Here is a 25,353-nt window from a genome sequence, read left to right as displayed (position 1 = left end):
CCACTTGGTCAAAGCCCTTCTACCACACAGATCACTCTCAGTTCAACCTACAATTTGGGGAGCTCCACCAGTAGAGGGCCACAAAAAATGTGGGAACTGTAAAGCCTGCCCTCTTACACGAGAATGTGATAAATTTGAGCACAATGACCGAACATACAAACTCACCCAACATACCAATTGTAATACATCTTGGGTGGTATATGCGGTTGTATGCCCTTGTGGCTTTATGTATGTGGGGCAGACCACACAAAAAATCAAATGTCGGATCCTACAGCATATGAGCCGCATAAGATGTAAGACTCTGGGCGCACCATTGGTGGATCACTTTCATAGATTTGAACATCATGAGGGCAGTCTTCGATGGTGGGTCATAGAAAAGATAACGGCCAACCCCAGAGGTGGTGACCTACACAATACTCTGAACAGAAGAGAGTGTAAGTGGATACACACTCTTAATACTGTCAGTAAGGGTCTGAATGAATTGGAGGAATTGAATAAACAAGTGTCTTTATTGGAAATGTGAATTTATAACTGTATCCAGTCATCTATATTCACAATTGTGGGACATACCAAATATGATGTAATGACTACTGCTATTGGGTATGGTCAATTATGTATTATGTTTTGCCATGTATGTACTGTGGATTATAAATTTTTCCATGTTAAACAGACTTTCAGTGTACATTGCAGGCACTAACAGACACGAAATTTTTGTCCCTCCTTTACCTCTACCACCTCGGTTCCCTAGTCCTTCCATGACTTCTACCCAACATTGGGCGTTTTTTGATTCAAACTCGGTAAATTCAAAACATGGGTTTCATTTACGAAATATATGGGACATTTGCTTCCTTTGACCATAAGTCTTTAATTGGAAATAATTTCAAATAACCGTCATGATTTATGACCCCCCGAATTTTCACACGTTGTTTAAAGCAGTCCTCTTTCTGTGCGGACTGCGCTATGCAGGCTGGGTATTTTCCAATGCGGAAACACTGCTGGATTCACCGCTGGTATCCCGAAGCACCGTGAGGCTCGGCGATAGAGGGTTCCAGAAACGCAAAGACGGGTATGAAAAGAATGATCCTTTTAAATAATCTCGTTTCACCATGTAAATGCGTGATACAATTCAGTTTCCGAAATATGACCATGTTATTGCGTTATACTCGGTTTCCAAAATATGTCCCTCGGATATTGTGTCTCCTAACACAGTGTCCCCATATCGAGTGGAAGTGACCTCCACAAGTTAGAGACATCCGGAAGCACTGAGAGGCACGGATGAAAACGCTGAAGCCAGTACACAGCAGGTATGCACTCGTTCAATTCTACGTGCATAACGATTAAAATAGGATGTGTTTGCACATCCAGTCATTCAACCTTAGTAAGCCTGGGTTTCTTTATTCTTAATTTATGTCTCTGATAATATAGCTAACAGTTGGATGGAAGTGGATTAGCGTCTCTACCGGTTTTAAAAAACAACTCAATCGGAAACCAGGTAAGCCCTTCTGGTTTTAGAAAAATCAGACCCCATTATTTCCATAAACAACTAAGGACAGATTCTACCATGATGTTTTGTCATCCTTATAGTGCGCCCACATTCATTGGAGCGACCGGCCCTATTTACTCGTCGTGGAGGTTGTGCACTAAAATTATTAAGGTAATTGACCTACACCGCATAGGGCATAAAAATAGGTAATTGCGAGTCAATAGAATATGGTGCACACTGATGTTGTTGCAATTTAATTATAGATACCGACTACAATTCCATATAAGAAAACCACGACTACATTACATGGACCCTGATATATCTACAAGGTAAATAGATGCCTGTGTTTCAATATTTAACTTGAGACAGTGTAGATTGGATAGACTGATCTTGTTTTAAATTAATCCTAGGCATCACCTATCATGTCCATATAAGAAATAACGACTTCATCATATGGACCCTGACACCGTTCCAAGGTAAACAAATAAATATCAACCTTGATGGGTGGGACTAAGCACCATGGGTATTGGAATATTCTAGATTCTACCCCGACCCTCTGTTGTCTCTCCAGGAACCCTGTCTGAGACGCAGCGATCATCAATATCAACGGTTCTTCTACCACTAAGGGTAAGAGGAATTGCCATATCCCCTTGGGATAGGCTGCACCTTTACACCACGGTCAATAACTCGCAACTCTTTTCTGTTTTAGGGTTATTTAATAATTCCTGGTTGCCTCGTTGTTTGCTTATTGTCCTGATGAAGACTCGCCATCCCCAGGTCTAAATCACCGGTTGGGAATAAGTCGAGTCGAAACGTCGACATTTTACTACATATATCCTAGACCAGTGTGTCTTCAACATTGTAGGCTGTGCAAAATTATGGACATTGAAACATGAATACCGCAATGTTGTCAACTATGATTTAAATGAATTTATATTTGCTGGCTAGGTTCATCACTGCAATTGTTTTTTGAACTATGTATATGCAGGATTGACTGTTTAAATTGTATTGAATTTTTTCTTTTTCACTATTGTGTAAATTCCTTTCTATTTCACTCGTTCACCCCCTTGAATCACACCTTTTTCTTGCACTCTCCTATCTTGGGGCAACCTGTTTGTTTTTATTGACAAAAATATGCCAAAATTGGAATATATAAAAATTAAATAAGAATATATTTTTTCAAAACTGTGGTGTTAGGTTCTTTTCCCAAAGATTTAGTCTTTATTGTGCAGTCAGCAGACTTATCAAAGGTGCTACTGTCTTGTGAATAATATCTCAATTCTCCGATTAGATCTGTGTATCTCAATCTATAGGTTTCGGACCATTGTTTGTTTATATCTCTAGTTACCCAGGTCCATACCTTAAGGGTTACCCCATTCTTGTAATGGTTACCTTTGTGCAGCATGGCTGCGAGGGTTGTCTTTGTTTATGTACATTAGTTTTGTCCTAAGTTTTGTGTTAAATGTGTTACAACTAGTTATAGGGAAACCTGACTTCATATATAACATCTGCATCAGACTATGTCTGAAAAAGAAACCCTCACATATAGCGAAGACTATATCGACAAACTATTGGAAGAAGAGGGTGGGGGTACTCTTATAGCTGGAAGTTCGGTCTCTGGTGATCTTTCCCTTAACGAAAAAATCTCGAAGTTGGAGAGATTAGAAAAAAAGTTAATAAGAACAAGATTGCATGGCCACACTTTGGCAAAATATTTAAGATCAAATGTAATTCCTGTTGGTCTCCAGGTAAAAAATGAGCCTGCAATTTTCCTTGAGAATCCCAAATTTAAGGAGAACTTTAGTTTTGTGTCCAACACGTGTTCCAGACATTGGATGGTGTTGGGCATAGAGACTGCTGTGGTGGAGGTCGAGAGACTCACTAAGGAAATTGCAGACCTCCGCAGGGAGATCATTGACGATAAGGCTTTAGTAAATGCTAAAGAAGCCTTAGAAAGGCTTGAAAAAACAATCAAGGATTTCGAAATATACACTCAAGGTGTTAAGTTAGAAAAGGTTGCCAAGGACATAAAAGCATACGACAAAAAAACCACTTACCCCTACCTCCAGGAGGGATATTTTGAGAGGGACCAACGTGGTGGTTGGACCAGTAGGGGCAGAGGTGGCTTTAGGAGATATAATAACTTCTCCGGGTCATCATTAGGTAGTGGCTCTGACAGTGATTCTGAACGCCCCAGTACGAGCACTGGCACAGCCTCCAATAATCCCTCCCACAATCAAAACTACCAAGACCAACAGCCTTTTTTAGAGGAGGACCAATGGTGGGGTTCATCTACAAGAGGCCGCCCCTGGGGAAGACCCAGGGGGTCGCGATCCTGTCCATGGAACAGGGGAACAGGGCGAGGGAAGAAGCAAACCCAGTTCCAACAGAACTCCCACGGGGAAATCAACACGAGGAGACAGCAGTACAAGTGGTGAGAAATGAACCAGATAACCCCATAATTAATATCTCGGATTACCAACTTTCCCCAATGGAACAGCAAATTTTAGCTAAAGGATTGTCTTTTGTTCCGACTAACATGCCCAATGACTTTAACCTTAGAGTAGAACTACAACAATTCTTTCGTAAAATCCGCCTCAGACATTATTTCCAGAAAATTCCTTTTAATCCAACCTTCTCAGGTAGTGGGTTAAGACCGCCATCGAAATTTAACCCCCCTACACATCTGATTGACAATAAGATAACAACTTATGAACAAGTAGTACTAAGGGACATTAATGCCATTCTAAGTACTAGACAATATGTCCCGTACAACATAAGCAAGGAGGAAAAATCTGCATTACAATCCCTTAAGGACAATAATAACATCGTTATAAAACCCGCCGATAAAGGCGGTGCTATTGTTGTACAAAATTTGGAAAGTTATAAATCAGAAATATATACACAGTTGGATACACCTGGCAACTATGTGCGCCTGAGGAAGGATCCAACTAAGACCATCAGTGACATGATCCAAAAACTAACAAAAGGAGCGTTGGAACAAGGCATCATTAATAAACATGAGCATGAATTCTTAAACAACAAGAGTCCTAGAATGCCAACCATATACACGCTCCCCAAGGTACATAAGAGGCTAAATGAACCCCCGGGAAGACCTATAATATCAGGGTGTGGGTCCCTCTTGGAACCGCTATGCAAGTATATTGATGTTTTTTTGAAGCCCATAGCCATAGCCACTCCAACATATGTGAGAGACACCACACATACCATCCAAATGGTGGAGGGACTCGCCTATGATCATAATACGTGTATATTGGCTGCGATGGATATCGCATCTTTGTACACAAACATCCCTCAAAATGAGGCGTTGTCATGTATGGAACGTGCCCTCAATATGAGATCTGCCCCACATAGAGTACCAACGGACTTCATTGTTAAATTACTGGAAATTGCAATGTCTAAAAACTTTTTTGTTTTCCAGAATAAATATTTTATCCAAACCAGCGGTGTGGCTATGGGTGCAAGCTTTGCCCCAAATTTGGCTATCATTTACATGAGCGAGTACGAAAACAGATTCGTTCACAATCAATGTAATCCTTACCTTAACAATATATTATTGTGGGTAAGGTATATTGATGACGTTCTGTTAATTTGGCGGGGCAACGACTTAAAACTTAGGGATTTTCATAGTTGGATCAACACCTGCTCCCCCAACATTCAATTTACCTTGGAATGTGACCCTATGTCCATCAATTTTCTAGATTTAACAATAAAAACGGATGAGGGAAAACTATATACCACACTTTATAGAAAGAGTAGTGAGCGCAACACTCTTCTCAGATACACGAGCCACCACCCGCGCAACCTCAGGGACAATTTGCCTTTTGGACAATTCCTGAGGTTGCGACGGAATTGTTTCAGGAAGGATGATTACCTTGAGGAATCAGCAGCATTGGTGTCAAGATTGAGTGACCGAGGCTACCCCATCAGGCTGCTCAAAAAAGCGAGAAAAAGGGCTTGGCACAACCATCGTGAGCATCTACTTGGCACTATCCATAAACCCAAAGAAGATAGGCTTGTATGTGTTACAACATTCAACACAAAGAGTAACAACATAAAAAAGTGTATAAATCGTCATTGGCATTTGATCAGCAGCGAATTGGGTGGGACTCCGCCACCTCTACATGCATTTCGCAAGGGTAGAAATATCCGTGACCACTTGGTCAAAGCCCTTCTACCACACAGATCACTCTCAGTTCAACCTACAATTTGGGGAGCTCCACCAGTAGAGGGCCACAAAAAATGTGGGAACTGTAAAGCCTGCCCTCTTACACGAGAATGTGATAAATTTGAGCACAATGACCGAACATACAAACTCACCCAACATACCAATTGTAATACATCTTGGGTGGTATATGCGGTTGTATGCCCTTGTGGCTTTATGTATGTGGGGCAGACCACACAAAAAATCAAATGTCGGATCCTACAGCATATGAGCCGCATAAGATGTAAGACTCTGGGCGCACCATTGGTGGATCACTTTCATAGATTTGAACATCATGAGGGCAGTCTTCGATGGTGGGTCATAGAAAAGATAACGGCCAACCCCAGAGGTGGTGACCTACACAATACTCTGAACAGAAGAGAGTGTAAGTGGATACACACTCTTAATACTGTCAGTAAGGGTCTGAATGAATTGGAGGAATTGAATAAACAAGTGTCTTTATTGGAAATGTGAATTTATAACTGTATCCAGTCATCTATATTCACAATTGTGGGACATACCAAATATGATGTAATGACTACTGCTATTGGGTATGGTCAATTATGTATTATGTTTTGCCATGTATGTACTGTGGATTATAAATTTTTCCATGTTAAACAGACTTTCAGTGTACATTGCAGGCACTAACAGACACGAAATTTTTGTCCCTCCTTTACCTCTACCACCTCGGTTCCCTAGTCCTTCCATGACTTCTACCCAACATTGGGCGTTTTTTGATTCAAACTCGGTAAATTCAAAACATGGGTTTCATTTACGAAATATATGGGACATTTGCTTCCTTTGACCATAAGTCTTTAATTGGAAATAATTTCAAATAACCGTCATAATTTATGACCCCCCGAATTTTCACACGTTGTTTAAAGCAGTCCTCTTTCTGTGCGGACTGCGCTATGCAGGCTGGGTATTTTCCAATGCGGAAACACTGCTGGATTCACCGCTGGTATCCCGAAGCACCGTGAGGCTCGGCGATAGAGGGTTCCAGAAACGCAAAGACGGGTATGAAAAGAATGATCCTTTTAAATAATCTCGTTTCACCATGTAAATGCGTGATACGATTCAGTTTCCGAAATATGACCATGTTATTGCGTTATACTCGGTTTCCAAAATATGTCCCTCGGATATTGTGTCTCCTAACACAGTGTCCCCATATCGAGTGGAAGTGACCTCCACAAGTTAGAGACATCCGGAAGCACTGAGAGGCACGGATGAAAACGCTGAAGCCAGTACACAGCAGGTATGCACTCGTTCAATTCTACGTGCATAACGATTAAAATAGGATGTGTTTGCACATCCAGTCATTCAACCTTAGTAAGCCTGGGTTTCTTTATTCTTAATTTATGTCTCTGATAATATAGCTAACAGTTGGATGGAAGTGGATTAGCGTCTCTACCGGTTTTAAAAAACAACTCAATCGGAAACCAGGTAAGCCCTTCTGGTTTTAGAAAAATCAGACCCCATTATTTCCATAAACAACTAAGGACAGATTCTACCATGATGTTTTGTCATCCTTATAGTGTGCCCACATTCATTGGAGCGACCTGCCCTATTTACTCGTCGTGGAGGTTGTGCACTAACATTATTAAGGTAATTGACCTACACCGCATAGGGCATAAAAATAGGTAATTGCGAGTCAATAGAATATGGTGCACACTGATGTTGTTGCAATTTAATTATAGATACCGACTACAATTCCATATAAGAAAACCACGACTACATTACATGGACCCTGATATATCTACAAGGTAAATAGATGCCTGTGTTTCAATATTTAACTTGAGACAGTGTAGATTGGATAGACTGATGTTGTTTTAAATTAATCCTAGGCATCACCTATCATGTCCATATAAGAAATAACGACTTCATCATATGGACCCTGACACCGTTCCAAGGTAAACAAATAAATATCAACCTTGATGGGTGGGACTAAGCACCATGGGTATTGGAATATTCTAGATTCTACCCCGACCCTCTGTTGTCTCTCCAGGAACCCTGTCTGAGACGCAGCGATCATCAATATCAACGGTTCTTCTACCACTAAGGGTAAGAGGAATTGCCATATCCCCTTGGGATAGGCTGCACCTTTACACCACGGTCAATAACTCGCAACTCTTTTCTGTTTTAGGGTTATTTAATAATTCCTGGTTGCCTCGTTGTTTGCTTATTGTCCTGATGAAGACTCGCCATCCCCAGGTCTAAATCACCGGTTGGGAATAAGTCGAGTCGAAACGTCGACATTTTACTACATATATCCTAGACCAGTGTGTCTTCAACATTGTAGGCTGTGCAAAATTATGGACATTGAAACATGAATACCGCAATGTTGTCAACTATGATTTAAATGAATTTATATTTGCTGGCTAGGTTCATCACTGCAATTGTTTTTTGAACTATGTATATGCAGGATTGACTGTTTAAATTGTATTGAATTTTTTCTTTTTCACTATTGTGTAAATTCCTTTCTATTTCACTCGTTCACCCCCTTGAATCACACCTTTTTCTTGCACTCTCCTATCTTGGGGCAACCTGTTTGTTTTTATTGACAAAAATATGCCAAAATTGGAATATATAAAAATTAAATAAGAATATATTTTTTCAAAACTGTGGTGTTAGGTTCTTTTCCCAAAGATTTAGTCTTTATTGTGCAGTCAGCAGACTTATCAAAGGTGCTACTGTCTTGTGAATAATATCTCAATTCTCCGATTAGATCTGTGTATCTCAATCTATAGGTTTCGGACCGTTGTTTGTTTATATCTCTAGTTACCCAGGTCCATACCTTAAGGGTTACCCCATTCTTGTAATGGAAGTTTAGGGTGGCGGGTGCTTTTGACAGCATTCTCAAAGGCCTGCTCAAGAGGCCACTGTTGAGGCACACTGCCCCTTCCACACTGAGCCTCTTGGTGCAGCAACCAGGATTCCCTGAATGCGCAGTCCGCTCTGGCAGCCTGGGGTGGAGACTCCCTTTAATTTGCACAGCGGCTGGGCGGTTTAGTTGCTATGTGCTGATGGGAGTTTTTTTCAGTGCTCCAGGTCATTTGTATCTGTTCCTTGGCAAAAGTGAATACAGCATGTCTGCAATGTTTGGAAGATTACAGACATGGTGGGCTGGCATTCTGGCTACCAAAAGCATTCTTCTGAGTCTGGCTCAGTAGTGGTTCATTGTGATAGCACGTTGTCGCACCTGCCTCTTTGATGGGGTGAAACTTTTTGGTTCTTAACTGTTGGAGTTGTTGAAAAATCTGTGGAGGACATCTGCAACCCGTGGCAAGTGGTCAGGGGTGTGCTTCGAGGCAGGCGGTTATGATTCCTCCATGGCTGAGAGGGACAAGCTCTGCCCTTTTTGTGGGAGGGGAAGTGACCGTGTCACTCCCTCCTCTGATTAGTTCCAGCAACGGCCAATAAGCGCTTTCCTAGCCACATCCACTCCGGAAGCATAACTGTTGATGTGTGGGAGGCTGGAGCAGTTCATTCTCCTGGGTTATTCGTGTGGTGAAGATGGCTTGTTCCTTTGGCCTCTCTTCCCTGTCTCCAGATCTTTTTTTGTGATACCTAACTCCTTTTACTGCTCTGAAGTTTCAGGGAAAACTGAGGGGATTCTTGAGATTCTCCTGGAGGATGCATCCTTCCAATCCCTGATTCTGCCAGTCTTGACTGAAAAGTCAATGTCTTCATAGGTATCCTGACGAATATTCCAGATAGTGGGTATGCTGAATGTTAGATCTGGCATCATTGGCGTGTGTCACCCTTCCCCTCTACTCTTCCTGTCTTTTATGTTGGCTGGATTTAGATGTTCTGAGAGCCGTGACACTGCTAATCAGTGCCGCAACGTGAATTAAACCTGTATATAAATGACTGTATGAATAAGGATAACCCTAATGCCTACATCTGTGTAGCCTGTTCATTAAAGACTACTTTCTATCACCCTATCTGTCCCTAGGAACCCAATAGGAACTTTGAGTTTGATATGTTTATGCTCAGGACATTGAAGGACACCTTTTTCTAAGGACCGTTTATATATCAAATGTTTGAAATGCCTTTCCTGAAAATGCTGTAGTTTCTTGCCTAAAGCTTTACTGCAGGCTGTTGCGAGTATGTGTATTGGATGTCTGGTTTTGGAGCAGTGGGGTCAGCTGGGTCAGACCTGGCTGTAGAGAGAGATCGTATTCAGAACGTGGGGAGGGGTGACTCTTTGATCTGAGCAGGGCAGTGCCTGGCAAGGTGAATGGTGGCTCCACCTCCCTCTGGGTGTCTGATAGCAGACCCCCTCATTCTGAAAGGGCAGGATGTCGTCTAGTAAACCAAGTGCTACCTGACCCCACCAAACTGGTTCTGACTGGAACCAGTGATTTGCGACCTTAGAGAATAAAGACTTTGTAGGTATAAAATGCTGCACTGGAACTTTGGCCAAGTGTGTTCCTTCTGGATGTCAAGACGAAACTTTGTCCGAGCGAACAGAGGAAAGGACTTTGAAACTTTCACCAAGCTTGCCGAAGAAACTACCCGAGGGCCTAAATTGAGAGCGCCTCCTGCAGAAGTCTCAGGGACAATAGACTTCACCCCATCAGCCGTTGGAATTCCTGTGCAAGGACTTCTACTTGAAGGTGAGGCCTCCGTCGAGTAATCCGGAGCCTCTAGTTCTACTGTGAGGACCGCGGACTGGGAACCTTTGAATCTGTTGCTAAACCTGTGCGGGCCGCTGCAGCTAAGAGAGAGCTGCCATCGCTGAGAGCTTGCCTGAGTCTGAACCTTTGAATCTTTTGCTAAACCTGTGCGGGCCGCTTCAGCTAAGAGAGAGCTGCCTCCGCTGAGAGCCCGCCTGAATCTGAACCTTTGAATCTTTTGCTAAACCTGAGCAGGCCGCTGCAGCTAAGAGAGAGCTGCCGTCGCTGAGAGCCCGCCTAAATCTGAACCTCTGAACCTTTTGCTAAACCTGTGGGGGCCACTGCAGCTAAGTGAGAGCTGCCGCCACTGAGAGCCCGCATAAATCTGCAACTTCAACTCTTCCACTAGATCCGTGTGGGCCTCTGCCGCTGAGAGAGAGCTGCCACTACTGAGAACCCACCGGAATCTGCACCTTCGAGCCCTCCGCTGAACCTGTGTGTACCGCTGCAACTAAGAGAGAGCTGTAGCCGCTGAGGGGCCACCATTGTTCCAGCCTGGCTGAGACCATCCTCTGTCGTGTGGTCCCCCGCAGCTGAGAGAGCACTGCTACTGCTGAGTGCCCACACCCGTGCCAACTTCTGCATCATTGTGACTTTTCCAGTGGGCAGCCACAGCAAGAGAGAGCTGTAGCTGCTGAGTGCCTGACCCCTTTGCCACTTTTCATCATCGTGATTTATCCCGTGGGCCGCCGCAGCCAAGAGAGAGCTGTAACCTCTGAGTGCCCGCACCCTTTGCTACTTTGCATCATCATGATTTGTCCTGTGAGCCGCCGCAGCTGAGAGAGCTGTGGCTGCTGAGCGCCCGCACCTTTGGCAACTTTGGCAACTTTGTAGGTATAAAATGCTGCACTGGAACTTTGGCCAAGTGTGTTCCTTCTGGATGTCAAGACGAAACTTTGTCCGAGCGAACAGAGGAAAGGACTTTGAAACTTTCACCAAGCTTGCCGAAGAAACTACCCGAGGGCCTAAATTGAGAGCGCCTCCTGCAGAAGTCTCAGGGACAATAGACTTCACCCCATCAGCCGTTGGAATTCCTGTGCAAGGACTTCTACTTGAAGGTGAGGCCTCCGTCGAGTAATCCGGAGCCTCTAGTTCTACTGTGAGGACCGCGGACTGGGAACCTTTGAATCTGTTGCTAAACCTGTGCGGGCCGCTGCAGCTAAGAGAGAGCTGCCATCGCTGAGAGCTTGCCTGAGTCTGAACCTTTGAATCTTTTGCTAAACCTGTGCGGGCCGCTTCAGCTAAGAGAGAGCTGCCTCCGCTGAGAGCCCGCCTGAATCTGAACCTTTGAATCTTTTGCTAAACCTGAGCAGGCCGCTGCAGCTAAGAGAGAGCTGCCGTCGCTGAGAGCCCGTCTAAATCTGAACCTCTGAACCTTTTGCTAAACCTGTGGGGGCCACTGCAGCTAAGTGAGAGCTGCCGCCACTGAGAGCCCGCATAAATCTGCAACTTCAACTCTTCCACTAGATCCGTGTGGGCCTCTGCCGCTGAGAGAGAGCTGCCACTACTGAGAACCCACCGGAATCTGCACCTTCGAGCCCTCCGCTGAACCTGTGTGTACCGCTGCAACTAAGAGAGAGCTGTAGCCGCTGAGGGGCCACCATTGTTCCAGCCTGGCTGAGACCATCCTCTGTCGTGTGGTCCCCCGCAGCTGAGAGAGCACTGCTACTGCTGAGTGCCCACACCCGTGCCAACTTCTGCATCATTGTGACTTTTCCAGTGGGCAGCCACAGCAAGAGAGAGCTGTAGCCGCTGAGTGCCTGACCCCTTTGCCACTTTTCATCATCGTGATTTATCCCGTGGGCCGCCGCAGCCAAGAGAGAGCTGTAACCTCTGAGTGCCCGCACCCTTTGCTACTTTGCATCATCATGATTGTCCTGTGAGCCGCCGCAGCTGAGAGAGCTGTGGCTGCTGAGCGCCCGCACCTTTGGCAACTTTGCATCCTTGGGATTTGTATTGTGGGCCGCCGCAACTGAGAGAGAGCTGCAGCCGCTGAATGCCCGCACCTTGTTCACCCTTGTTGAGGTATTATCGCTAACAACTCGTGGGCTGCCGCAGCTAAGAGAGAGCTGCTGCCGCTGTGAGCCCACCATGGAGCTGCATGACGAGAGTCATCGCCACCACCAGCCCGGGCCGCCGCAGCCGTGTGCTGCTGCAGCTGAGCGCATGCCTGTCCCTGAGTGCCCAAATCATTGTGGGTGCACGCTGCGGACCTCAGCCTCCAAGACTTGTGGTCCCTGGGAGTCCGCCTGACACCATCTCCGCTTTTTCGAGACAATGAGTGAATATGTTATTGTCTTTTTGAGTCCCTACGGGTTGACGCGGATTGTAGTTGTTGGAACGCTTTCAGAGTTTTGAGTTAAACTGTTAGATAAAGATATTATTTTTCTATACCTACCTGAGTTGTGTCCTTTTGTGGTGTCATAGCTGCCTTATTGTACGTGGTCATAAATGCTTCACACACTGCCTCTGAGATAGGCCTTACTGCTTGTGTTATGTTACCACAGAGTTGAGCAGGGGTTGTCAAAGGGGGTAGCCCACTTTCCCTGACTTAGGAAGAAGGGTCCCTATTTGTACAGTGGCGCCAGCTTAAATGTAGTGGGATTCAGGAGGTATTTTGGTTATGAGCTGGCTACTACTGAATTGCCTTTTGCGCAGGTCTGGACATGCCCATGTTTTATTTTGCCTCAAATTCTAAATTGATTTTCTAGCTGAAATTAAACTTTTGGACTTTTTAAATGAACTGTCATCATTTTAATGTTCTATGTGCATCTTAGGAGTTGTAATGTGGAAAATCCTAAGTACTGTATGATCTGGGCTCTTTGACAATATTGTTTATTTCTACTTTCAAGCAATTTAGCTAATCTAAGGCAGGCTTTTGATAATTTTATGATGGTTTGTGGATTGTGCTTGTTATGTGTTTCTCTTTTATTTGTAATAACATGTATACATTTTATGTGGACCTCCTGGGACTTACAAATCTCTAATAGATATATTGAATTGAATTGAATTGAGACCCCCATTTCTAACACTGAAGATCTTACGCCTTTTTCTTTTGAGCCAATTATGGCTTCCTTGGTGCTTTTGAATGCCTATTTCCGAATCCCAATCCTTCCCCTTTCACTGGAGTTTTTTTTAGCCTTGTTGCAGCATTTGCAGTTCTGTGTGTGTCCCTTTGTCCTTGCCTCTACCCCTCATGTTTTCATAATATCCTTTTGTGCCTCTGGTAGGTCTTTTTTCTGTTTGGTCCATAACTAGATGATTGGCGTCTTCTTACACATTTTGTTGTTTCTCGTGTGCTGTGTGCTGTTTGAATGTAACTGGGAGTCCCGCGTGGTGTTGTGATTTGAAAGGGGAGCGGGGAAGTTATATGTTGGGAAATGACCGTTTCACGGCATTCAGTTACTACCCGTGCTTGTGAAGACTTGTGGAATAAAGGACACATATTTATCTTTACCTGGATCTCGTTATCTTTCTTTCCTGGATGCATTTTCTACTTTTATAACACATGGAGTTGGTGCTTGGTTGCCTAGGGAACGCTGGGTTCATTGTGACACTCAACAGGTCCCATCTCACCCCATATCAGGAGCTCCTGTTCATCGGGGCACCTTTTGTTACAAAGTTGGGACGGGTGTTTCTTTCACTGATGCAACTGCTTCATCTCAGGTCTCGTCTTGGCGCTCTTTTGGCTCTACTGGCCCAGGGAAGTTTGCCCCACTCAAGACCTCTATGATCCTTGCACTGGTGGGAGTTAATGGCAGTTTGGCAGGTGCTTCTTTAGTTCGCCCCTCTCCTTCGATTCCAGGCTGCCTGTGTTCAGACAGCCTGGTTGTGTGTACCTCTGACACCCGGCATGGGGGGATGCATTGGGCTCTGTTTCTCCCATCCCAGAGGTTGCGCCTGGGAGTCGACAGGTATCTCGTCTTTCTCTTGGCAGTCTCTTTTCTTGAGAGGAGGATGGGCCTCTGGAGTGCTTGAGCGGGGTGTTTCCCTGGTCCCTGACCATGAATTGGTTGCCCATTCTTTTCCAGCAGACTCTCTCCTGGTTCGGCCTTCTTTGGCTGGATCTTTTTGCCTTCAGTTGTGCAGCCTGATTCCCTCAAGGTTGTCCTGGGCGATAGATGCCTTCTCCATCCCAGGGGCTCCTATTTGCTTTTCCCCCCATTTCCTTTTATTTCCAGGGTCCTCAGGAAACTTGGGATGGATCAAGTGGAGGTTCTTCTGATCATCCTGTGTTGTTCCTGATACCTTTGTTTTCCCCTTCTTTATTGCCACACTGTGTGTGTACCCATTGGGCGTTCCCATTCACCTGCCACCACTGGGGGTCCCTCTTCTCCGCACATCCTCTCCTGTACCTCGGGTTCTCCTGTACCTCGGGTTGGGGGTATGGCTCTTGAAGTGGTTGCCCTTTTGGAGAATGATTGTTCACTTGTGGTAGCTCTCTGCATCCAGTTGTCCTGGTGGCCTTTCCTCCCCTGAAATCTTGCTGTCGTCATTGGTGGTGCTTTTGGATCGTGGTGTATGAGAAGGGTTTGTCCCCATTTCCGGTGCACCTGGCAGGGCGCTGGACTTTTTGAGAGATGATTTGTGTTGGGTCTGGCAGTCTCAATGCTTTGCGCCCTTGGTAAGAAAATCTGGCTTTCAGCATATCGAATTTGTCCTCCGTCCCTCCCTTGGTGGCATGCCTCTTAAGTAGTTTTTTGCTTCTGAGTTAATTTTTTCTTGCTCTCTGGTCACCTCCCCGGAATTTTCTGGTGGTGCATCTGGCATGGACCAGTCCTCCATATAACCCCTTCATTCAGTTGACCTTTGTTTTTTTCTGCTACATTTTCTAATTTGTGGCAGTTTCTTCTAGTCGCTATGTTTTTTTTTCTTTTTGCGTTTCTGTCCCAACAAGTTGATCTTGTGTCCTGGTCAATTTTTCTCCTGCTCACAGTCTCAGATTTTTATTGTCAGGGGAATAGTGTCCTTCTGTTCTGTTGTCTGGACTAGTCTACTCTGGGACAGGGCATTCTCTGTTCTCCTGATGTTTTTGATCCCTTCGCATCTGCCTTGGCCCTGCCAGTGCATTTGGGTGGGTGGATTCATTATTTGTCTTCTATGGTCTCTCTGAGAAGGGTCTTGGACATTCTTTATCCACTTTGCCTCAGTGAGAGATGTGTGCTTTTGTTTTGTCTTACGAGGTTGCTCGCTGTCCTCTTCCCTCTTCTGTCCAAGGGCATCCTACTCAGTGTGTTTCCTTGTCCTGGGTGATGTTTACAGGGGTATCTCCTCATGACATTTGTGGTGCTGCAACATGGGCCTCTCCCCACACCTTTATTTCCAGTTACCGGAAATGGCTGCAACCGCATCCTTTTGTGCTCATGTGTTCTTGGCTGTACATAATCTGCGATTTATGCTGTTTTTGTGCATTGAGGGTTTCAGTTGTGTTGCATCATCGTTGGTTTCTGTGTGGGTCAATTACCATGCGCTTGGGTATGGCTCATGTGTAAGGAATGGGATGGGAAGACCGACTAGAAGGTACTGCCCGGTTACTTACCGGTAATCTTCATTACTCCGAGTCCAGGTCTCCCCGTTCTATTCCTGAGCCTGTCCCTTACCCGACCCCTTTATTTATGGTGAATATTTTCTTTCTTGTAAGTTTCTTTGTTATTCTCAGACTGGCTTGGTGACATGCTTTCCCCTATGCTGGGTAGGCGGCGCCATATTGGGGAAGTATTTTGACATCAGTTAGGTGATCGGTTCTGTGGAGCAGGTGAACTGCTCATGATCAATTAATGGAACGGGAAGACCTGGACTTGAATTAATGAAGACTACCAGTAATTAACCAGGCATTACTGGCTATGTTGAGACTAACACTACCTGTTCCTGGTATATGGAGACTACTGACATAGTGGGAATACTTGTAATCTCAAACATCGGCTATAATCATCAAATATCCCCTACCATTGGTTGTATGGACTTTGTCAAAAATCAGAGGGGATACAGAGCTATCATTTACATTGACCACCATAACAGTGAAAAGCAATTGGGACTTCACAGGAAATGACAAGGAGAATTGAAAATTGCTTTTAAAGGATTTTATTTTACAAATTAATTCAAACCACATCATTACTGTATTGAGTATCCACATTTAGTTATCATTATCAAAGATTCAAATAGTCTGAAATTCAAAATTTCAGGATAAGAATTACACATAAAACGCAAAACATCGGGAAAGTCTGTTCCATACGGGAAACTCCCTAATCTACATTGGAGAAGGTTTGGGTGAGGGTGGCATTTAAATTGAGCACATTAGGTCACCAGGCTGCTTCAGAAAGCCAAATGAAGGATTTTGATGAGAGAAAAAGAATGCATAGGCATGAAGGCTTACCACTCAGGCAATGGAAATTAGCAGAGGCTAGCAGGGTCTTCTAATTTATTATTTATTTATTTTATTTTATTTTTGCAATTTTCTATAGCGCGAACTTTACCCGAAGGTGTCAGAGCGCTTTACATAAGAACCAGTTGAGAACATAGCAAATTTTTGCTTTACATAAGAACCAGTTGAAATTTAAGGACTTAGGATTACATGCGTTACATAGAGGATACAGACAGAAAAAAATTGCAAATGTACAAGAGGTAGAGTCACATAAGGAGGAGATACAAATGGAAATACTCTAGGCATATACTGGTGATATCTCTATCTACATAGGGAGGGGATACACATGGATATACTCTAAGAGTCACATAGGAATGGTAGAGAGCACAACGGACTACTGCATACACTAGTGATTAGAGTTATCTCTACATACATAGGAAAGGGATAAGACTGGATATACTCTAAGAGTCACATAGGAATGGTAGAGAGCATAGCGGACTCCTGCAAATTCTAGTGGTTAGAGTTATCTCTATATACATAGGGAGGGGATATGACTGGATATACTCTAAGAGTCACATAGGAATGGTAGATATTACAAAGGTCTACTACATATACTAGTGATTAGAGTTATCTCTATATACATAGGGAAGGGATACACATGGATATACTCTAAAAGTCACATAGGAGACTAGTCGTTAGAGTTATCTCTATATACATAGGGAAGGGAAACACATGGATATACTCTAACAGTCACGTAGGAGACTAGTCGTTAGAGTTACCTCTATATACAAAGGAAGGGATATGATTCGATATACTCTAAGGGTCAGATAGGAATGGTAGAGAGAACAAAGGTCTACGCATATACTAGTGATTAGAGTTATCTCTATACATACGGAAGGGATATGAATGGATATACTCTAAGAGTCACTTGAGTATAAGAGTAAGCTTGAGGTCAGGAAGCATCTCCAAAGTTTCCCCATCTGCAGTCAAAGGAATACACACTATTATATTTTGACAAATTTGTTGCAACATTATGTTCCAAATTTACAAATACCTTATGTATTGTCTAAGCTGTTCATGGAAATACCTGGAAGGTACCAGCTCAGTAACATCTGGAAATGCCAGCCAGGTCAGTCTAAGGACAGACTAAGTCACTGCCCTTCCTTCAGTCCTCTGTAACTGTCACCTTCCTGGGGTCCCTCCGACACTGAAGGCTGCACAGTTCTGAACATCAAGGACCTTGAAAATGCAAAGTGCATCAAAGCATGCTGCACAAAGCCAGCCTCTAAGCTGGTTTGTCCTTTGGAACACTCCACACTAGTCTAGCACATGTAAGTGACTTGAGCTAAAAGTAGATTCTGACATGCTGGCCTTTGAAGGATTTCCTTTGGTGAGTGGCTGCCTGAAGTGAGTGCTTCAAACCCACCTGTAAAGTGCTGATAAAATTAGAGAAAACTGAGCAATCGTTAAAAGTCCTACGAGTAGAGAACCAGCTTGTTAAGCTATTCAGGTTGGCTCAGCTGGGTTCTTTCATGAATTCCTGGGTTACCATTGGCAGCTTGGCATATGCATCAAATAATTCATCAGAGAAATGCATATGGTTCATATACAGCAATACCAAAATAACATCACAGTGGACCCGCATTAATGCATCTTGTGTTGCGACCAGTAAAGATGCTTTGTTCACCTGGGCCTACATGGGTCCTGTAGCCAGTCGGTATTACGGTCAGTCCAAACTTTGACTTTGTCCTTGTCCAGCACAACCAGATAACCCATTTTTAGAGCTATTTGCTTCTGAGCACTACACTCCATTTATTATTTTAAAATGCAATATCTCAACTTCTATACATTGGATATTTGTTGTTTTGGTCTTGTGTTGTTCAGAATATAATAATCTATTTTTGTAAATATGTGTGGAGTCTTTTTGTGGTGTATTCATTCTGTTACTGTATGTATGTGTGTGTTGCACAAAAACTTTAGACATTGCCTCTTTAGATTAGCCTGACTGCTCTGTGACAAGCTAAGAGAGGGTGAGCTCAGGTAATCTCTAATGTGTATATGACTTACCCTGGCTAGGATTGTGGTTCCTGCTTGTGCACTCTGTCAACCAGAAACCCAATTTTTAAAACTCTGTTTTTCTCAAATGTATTAATTTCTGGCTTGTTTTCTTAAATGTTGGTCTTGATCATGTAAATGTCCTTGATTGTACACATGGGAATACACCTTTTATGGTGATGGGCTTTCATCAGTTTACCACTTTTTAAAGTTGGAGGTCATCAAAAATTATCTGAATGCATAAGATGTTGTTTTGCATATAGTAGAATTTCAGTAAGGCCGCATTCAATTGTTAAGAGCTAATAGGTACAAAGAATTAGTTTTGTCTTATATACAAAAATATAAAAACATTAAATGTGATTTTGTGCATAGCATCTTTTCACACATAATAAAACACACAAGAAAGGGCCTGAGAAGATTTAAAGACCTGCAGAGGATGACTCCCTCTATCACAATACAGACACACCAAATGGACTCCTAAATCTGATATGAGAATGGGTGCTGGGATATCCCTGTTACAGGATGGTTTCCCTCACCCACCCGAAGGTTGCATGCTTCATCAAAGGGCAACCTCCTCACATTACGAACCTAGTCACAATGCATCTCTGGGAAGGAGGAGCTATGGGATGTTTTTTTCTGCGTCAGAAGAGAGGTATCCTAAAACCTATAACAGAGCAAGGTGTGGTGAAGGGAATAAATGAAAAATATATGAGCTAAAACTAACGCTACAAAACGCAAATACAAACTTTAATGGGGCGTTTGGAGGTAAGGATTAAAAACAAAGGACTATGTCCGGGGGTTATTCAACCAGTCATACAACAGTGGGGGTCGACATGTTTCAGCCTTTTACTCTCCGTAGAGGTGTAGCGGCTATCTTCAGGACCAACAAAAACAATACAATGTTGGAGTAAATTCTCCCCTCATACACAGTAAGTAGTGATTATACAGCACCAGTGGATGGAGAGATTTGTCACTTCGAAATGTAGGATCCACCAGTCAATATGTTACCTGAAAAGGGACAATGAGTTTTTTTTGTTTTTATTTTTAGAGTTTTATATACCCAAAGATATAAGATATCAGAGAGCTTTACATGAGCACCAGTTTCATTACAGATGTACACATTCATATTTTTGTTTGGGACTCGGAGATTAAATGATTTCCCCAGAATCACAGGATGTTGCCGAGACTCAAACCCAGTTCCCCATCTTCGAGGTTGACCGCTCTAGCCGTAAGGCTACATCCTCTCCCTCTCTGCTTAAATTAGCATACACAGGGGCGTATTAACAAGGGCCGGCGATAAATATCGTAAAGCGCACTTAGCGCTTGAATATTTATCGCCGGCTATCTCTGGAAATTATCGCCTGTTTAGCGCGTTATCAACAACGCGCATCGCTGAGGCAATACAAATTCCAAAGATAGTGTGGATATCGCTGTTTTCCATGATGGAAAACAGCAATAACCTAGGTGAAAGGGCCTGTGGTCTTAGCCACAGAATCCACCCCCCATGTTAAGTATGCCTTAGTCAGGAATTTAATGGACGTTAAATTCCTGTGTTAAGGCATACTTAACGCGATCTAAATAATCGCTACCCTTCCCTGCCTTGGCGATATTTTCCCTGGTTGGTTTCACAGCCACGCTTACTTTGCATCTCATTAGCGATGCAAAGTTAGGCGTGCTGGATCTGGGCGCTGAGTCAGCAAAACACGTGATAGAGTGTCTTTGCTGATAAGGCGATAAAATTATCGCCGCTTTTCGGCCGAAAACAGCTGCAAAAGCGGTGATAATTTTATAGCGCCGCCTTGTTAATATGCACCACAGTTATTAGAAAGCACTCTATACAGAACATAATCAAGATAATGATTCAATTATATTTCATATCAAAATCTGTAATAAGTCACACATAGCATCATGTTGCTGAAACCAACAGTAAAATGGCTTACCTGTAATTTCAGGTAAACGTGTGGCACGTTGACATCAGCGCAAAACCTGAGGTGGCAACCAGGTCCTATTTTTGAGAACACTTGGGACTTTAATATCTTGATGGTCATATTGCAGCATAGTACAGCACACACACATTATGTAAACAGATGACCTTCAACGTAAAGAAATGAGCATAAAAGTTTAAAAGTGAACCTATACTTCTAATGAAATGTTGGTTTAAAATTCCTAATCAAGAGGGGCAGGACTAATAAAATATTGGTGGTGCAGCCTTATGCCCTTTGATTGGAGACCTGTTCACTTAGCTTTTATAAATAATTGCTATGGGACATTCAAACAACATAAACGTACAGGAAAACATAAAACAAGGCAGAAACGTTGGTATCAGCAGTGATTTAATGCTGGGATGGGCTTTGCAACACTGTTTCATAGGGAGTGCATTAAGAGTAGCTGACAGTAATAGTTATCTACGTTTTACTAAGAAACTGTCCACGTCAAAGACTTAGGTACTCCAAAATCTGCAGACCGGTTGAAATACACAATTATTTCTCTCATAAGAGATCAGGCATACACCATCAGTTCACGATTGGAGTTTTGTAGATTTGGACACTCCAAAACCTGCACACTGGTTGAGAAACACACAAATTTCTCTTCGCAAGAGTTTAGGTATACACCACCAGCAAATTTTTCAAAACTAATGGCCCACTCCTGTCAGCTCCTGACTTAAAAGTTTCGGGGTGATATCATAAGTGGGGGCTGAGAAAAAAGGGGGTCCCAAAACGTGTTTTCCTCATGTATTTTTTCATAGGAAACTTTAGACAAAGCTAAAGCCCAAACTGCTGAACGGATTTACACCAAATTTGTCAAAAATGTAGTCCTAGGTTCAGAAAGAACCCTTTTTTTAAATGGTGTAAATCTGTTCAGTAGTTTTTGAGATATTAAAGGAAAAAAATCGTTCTATATATTTTTTCATATATATTATATACTGCTCAATGGGGTCTGTTCAACTAATTTAGCCGCATTCGAACTTTGCTCAGCTTTTCCCGAAACAAGCCTTTATTTTAGGTATGAGCTGCCACAGTCCAGAAATTAAAAGCATGCTGACCGCTGCTGACGCGTTTTGAGGAGATCAAGGGCGGTGCTCACAGCGTGGGGCTCTGTTCAAGGATTGAGAGCAGCTACGCTCTCTGGGGGCTCATACAAAGCCTAGATTTGCATTCATTTAAGAACGCATCCATCTGTGTGGAAATTCGGCACTTCACCTCCCAGACAGCAAAGAGAACTCCTCGAAACGTGTCGGCAGTGGTCAGCATGCTTTTAATTTCTGGACTGTGTGGCAGATCATATCTAAAATAAAGACTTGTTTGGGGAAAAGCTAAGCAGAGTTCAAGTGCCAATAGTTGGACAGACCCCATCGAGCATATATATGCAACTACTGAATTTATCCAAGGTGTTGGACTAAAGCCGGGACCCGCCTCATGAACTCACCTTGTGCCAAATAGCTGCTGGAATACGGCGGGCCTGGAGATCTAGGTGAGACGCCGAAGACCCTTCGGTGTCCCCTATTTGGTGCGTGAGGTGAATTTTGGGGCAGAGAGAATGTGAGCAGAGGCGGAGAAAGCAAGAATACCACAGCGGCTTCCCCCAACACTGGAGTGCCAACATGCATCATTGTGGGACTGGTAGTCCCCGTTATTGGCGCAAGGGCAGACACGGAAGCAGGTGGGGCCTCTGAAAGCCATTTCTAGCGGAGCCCAATGAGACCTGAGAAGCACGCAATTCAGGGAGCATTGATAAAGGCTAACGCTGAAACCGGTCTGCTGTACCCTGAATGAAAGCAAGCCTCCACGAAATCCCGAAGTGTCCTTTGTTTTCTTTTTACTGCACAGTGAGGAGAAGCTGATTTGCATATATTTTGCTAGGCCCGTGAGCAAACGAAGGACCCTCTCAAAAAAGCGGACATGGACAAAATGGGCAACTACTGAATTTATCGAAGGTGTTGGACTAAAGCCGTGACCCGCCTCATGAGCTCACCTTGTGCCAAATAGCTGCTGGAATACGGCGGGCCTGGAGATCTAGGTGAGACGCCGAAGACCCTTTGGTGTCCCCTATTTGGTGCGTGAGGTGAATTTTGGGGCAGAGAGAATGGGAGCAGAGGCGGAGAAAGCAAGAATACCACAGCGGCTTCCCCCAACACCGGACTGCCAACATGCAGCATTGTGGGACTGGTAGTCCCCGTTATTGGCGCAAGGGCGGAAAAGGAAGCAGGTGGGGCCTCTGATAGCCATTTCTAGCGGAGCCCAATGAGACCTGAGAAGCACGCAATTCAGGGAGCATTGATAAAGGCTAACGCCGAAACTGGTCTGCTGTACCCTGAATAAAAGCAAGCCTCCACGAAATCCCGAAGTGTCCTTTGTTTTCCTTTTTACTGCACAGTGAGGAGAAGCTGATTTGCATATATATATATATATATATATATATATATATATATATATATATATATATATATATATATATATATATATATATATATATATATATTTCTTAGATTCCTCTAGTCTCTTTGCTTCGACAGAAGTCACGGCACCACAACAGCAATTTCAAGTAAGTTATTTATTTTATAACACCATGTGCAAAGTGCAAAAAGGACGGCCTACGCGTTTCGACTACACTTAGTCTTCAACTGGACCATAGAGTCCTGGCTGTCTAGATTGTTTATAAAGTGCTCCTGTGCTTGTACCCTCATTTGTTTCCATTATAAGTTAAAACCACTAGACTACCAACCTTGTTCACATTTTAGGCTACTTATAGTCGCCATTATTTACATCTCTTTATCTTTTCCACATTTTCCTTTTTACATTTTTTATATATACATATATATATTTCTATGTATATACATACTGTTCTATTACTTGTTGAATAACCCCCAGATATAGTCCTTTGTTTTTAATCATAACCTCCGGACGCCCTATTAAAGTGTTTTTTGGCGTTGTGCTACTTTAGTTTTAGCTCACTTATATTTTTATTTCCTTCACCACACATTGCTCTCTTATAGGTTGAAGGATGCCTCTCTTCTGACACAGATAAAACATTCCTGAATTCCTCCCTCTCAGAGAAGGGGTCATAGCCCGCATTACAACTAGGTTCGTAATGCAAGGAGGTTGCCCTATGATGAAGCAGGCCACCTTCTGGTGGGTGAAGGAAACCGTCCTGTAAGAAGGATATCCCAGCACTCTTTCTCACATCAGATCCAGGGGTCTGTTTGGTGCTTTTGCATCTTTTAACACATGCTTGTGAGGCTTAATTTTTCTTTGAATGTACCCATTTATTTGAAAGGTTCCAGCAAAAACCTGGTATATTTAGGCTAAAAACAATGGTGTGGTAAGAAAGGGACCTTGTGACGTGTTTGAAACTGCCTTCTTACTCCCTCCCAAATAAGGGCTATAAAAATGTAGCTAACTACCAGTGGAAGCATCTCTTTAGATCTGCCAGGAAGTATTTGCCTTGATCTGGAGCATACTTAAATTGTCCCTTTCGGAAAGGGTGTTGCCTTTTGCTTTTCTCACCAGCAACGGTTTTCTGTGAAATAAAATCCTTCATATTATTGCTCTGGAATGTTAAATGGTCGGCTACAAACTGCCAGTGTCACAATTTTTAAAAAGAATTCAGAGGTTGACCAGATTTTCTACAAAATTGAACCATTTTAGTGGTAGTTCGGTCAACACTTCAAATAACTTTACTTTCTCTCTTGGGAAAATTGCTGCTATCCAGTTACTGGATGACTTTTACTGGATTCTTTTGCATCATTAGGTTGGACACTGGACCCCTTAGGACTACTGGGGCAAATGGAATTTCGATTCAGTACATAAAATTAGCAACTGAGACTTCAAAACAATGTCTTGGGAATCACGTTCTGAGATATAAGTGGAATTTCTTGCATGGGTGCGTAATCTAACAACATTTGTTAGAGATGATGTACTTGTAATTGTGAAAATGTTTTACAATTGTTTGCTTTTGGGAAGAATTAAATTATTTAGCAAACAAATTACTTATTTTTCTACCTATTGTAACATAAAATTAGTCAGAAAGAGGAAATTGAGCAATGTCATTCTTGCTGACATGTAAATGTCCTGGTGGCAGGTATATCTAAGTAGAAAATTGTACAATAAAACAATGCTCTTGGTTTTCTTGATTTTCAGACCGACGTGTACCACATCCATGAAAAAAAGGACTTGGGAGATATCCAACTCATCCGCCTTCACAAAGAGCCCTTTTCCTTCTTCCCTGAGGACAGCTGGTTCTGTAGTCAAGTTACTGTGGAATCTCCTACAGGAAAGATCTACCACTTCCCGTGCTACCGCTGGATAGAGGGATACCTCACTGTGGAACTCCCTGAAGGCACAGGTAGAGCACTGCTTGAATTAGAACATGGTAAACAATTAACAAACTGGATGTTTTACACACAATTTGTAACTTTTCATTTTTTGAATTTCTAGTTTATCTTGTGTTTTAATCTGTTTTTAGCACAGCCATCACAACATAAATATATGTAATTACATAATATAGGCACACAAATAGTAACTCTGAAAAACAAATCACTCAAGTAGTATCA

The 25,353-nt window shown here is 43.1% G+C and overlaps 1 protein-coding gene across 2 annotated transcripts in view; it reads left to right on the top strand.

Annotated features, from left to right (window-relative positions):
• The window catches only part of LOC144798489 (hydroperoxide isomerase ALOXE3-like), a 228,390-nt gene that overhangs the window by 76,977 nt on the left and 126,060 nt on the right, over positions 1 to 25,353 (top strand). The window contains exon 2 of one of the 2 annotated variants that reach the window (XM_078669390.1): positions 24,941 to 25,172. In XM_078669390.1, coding sequence (XP_078525516.1) covers positions 24,941 to 25,172 — 232 coding nt within the window. The remainder of the gene's footprint in view (positions 1 to 24,940; positions 25,173 to 25,353) is intronic. The other variant, XM_078669391.1, reaches the window with a different exon arrangement.

This window comes from Lissotriton helveticus, chromosome 12 (assembly GCF_964261635.1).
Source record: "Lissotriton helveticus chromosome 12, aLisHel1.1, whole genome shotgun sequence".
Classification (NCBI taxonomy): Eukaryota; Metazoa; Chordata; class Amphibia; order Caudata; family Salamandridae; genus Lissotriton; species Lissotriton helveticus.
Note: the sequence above shows the minus strand (reverse complement) of the source record. Positions and strands in the feature narration are given on the sequence as shown.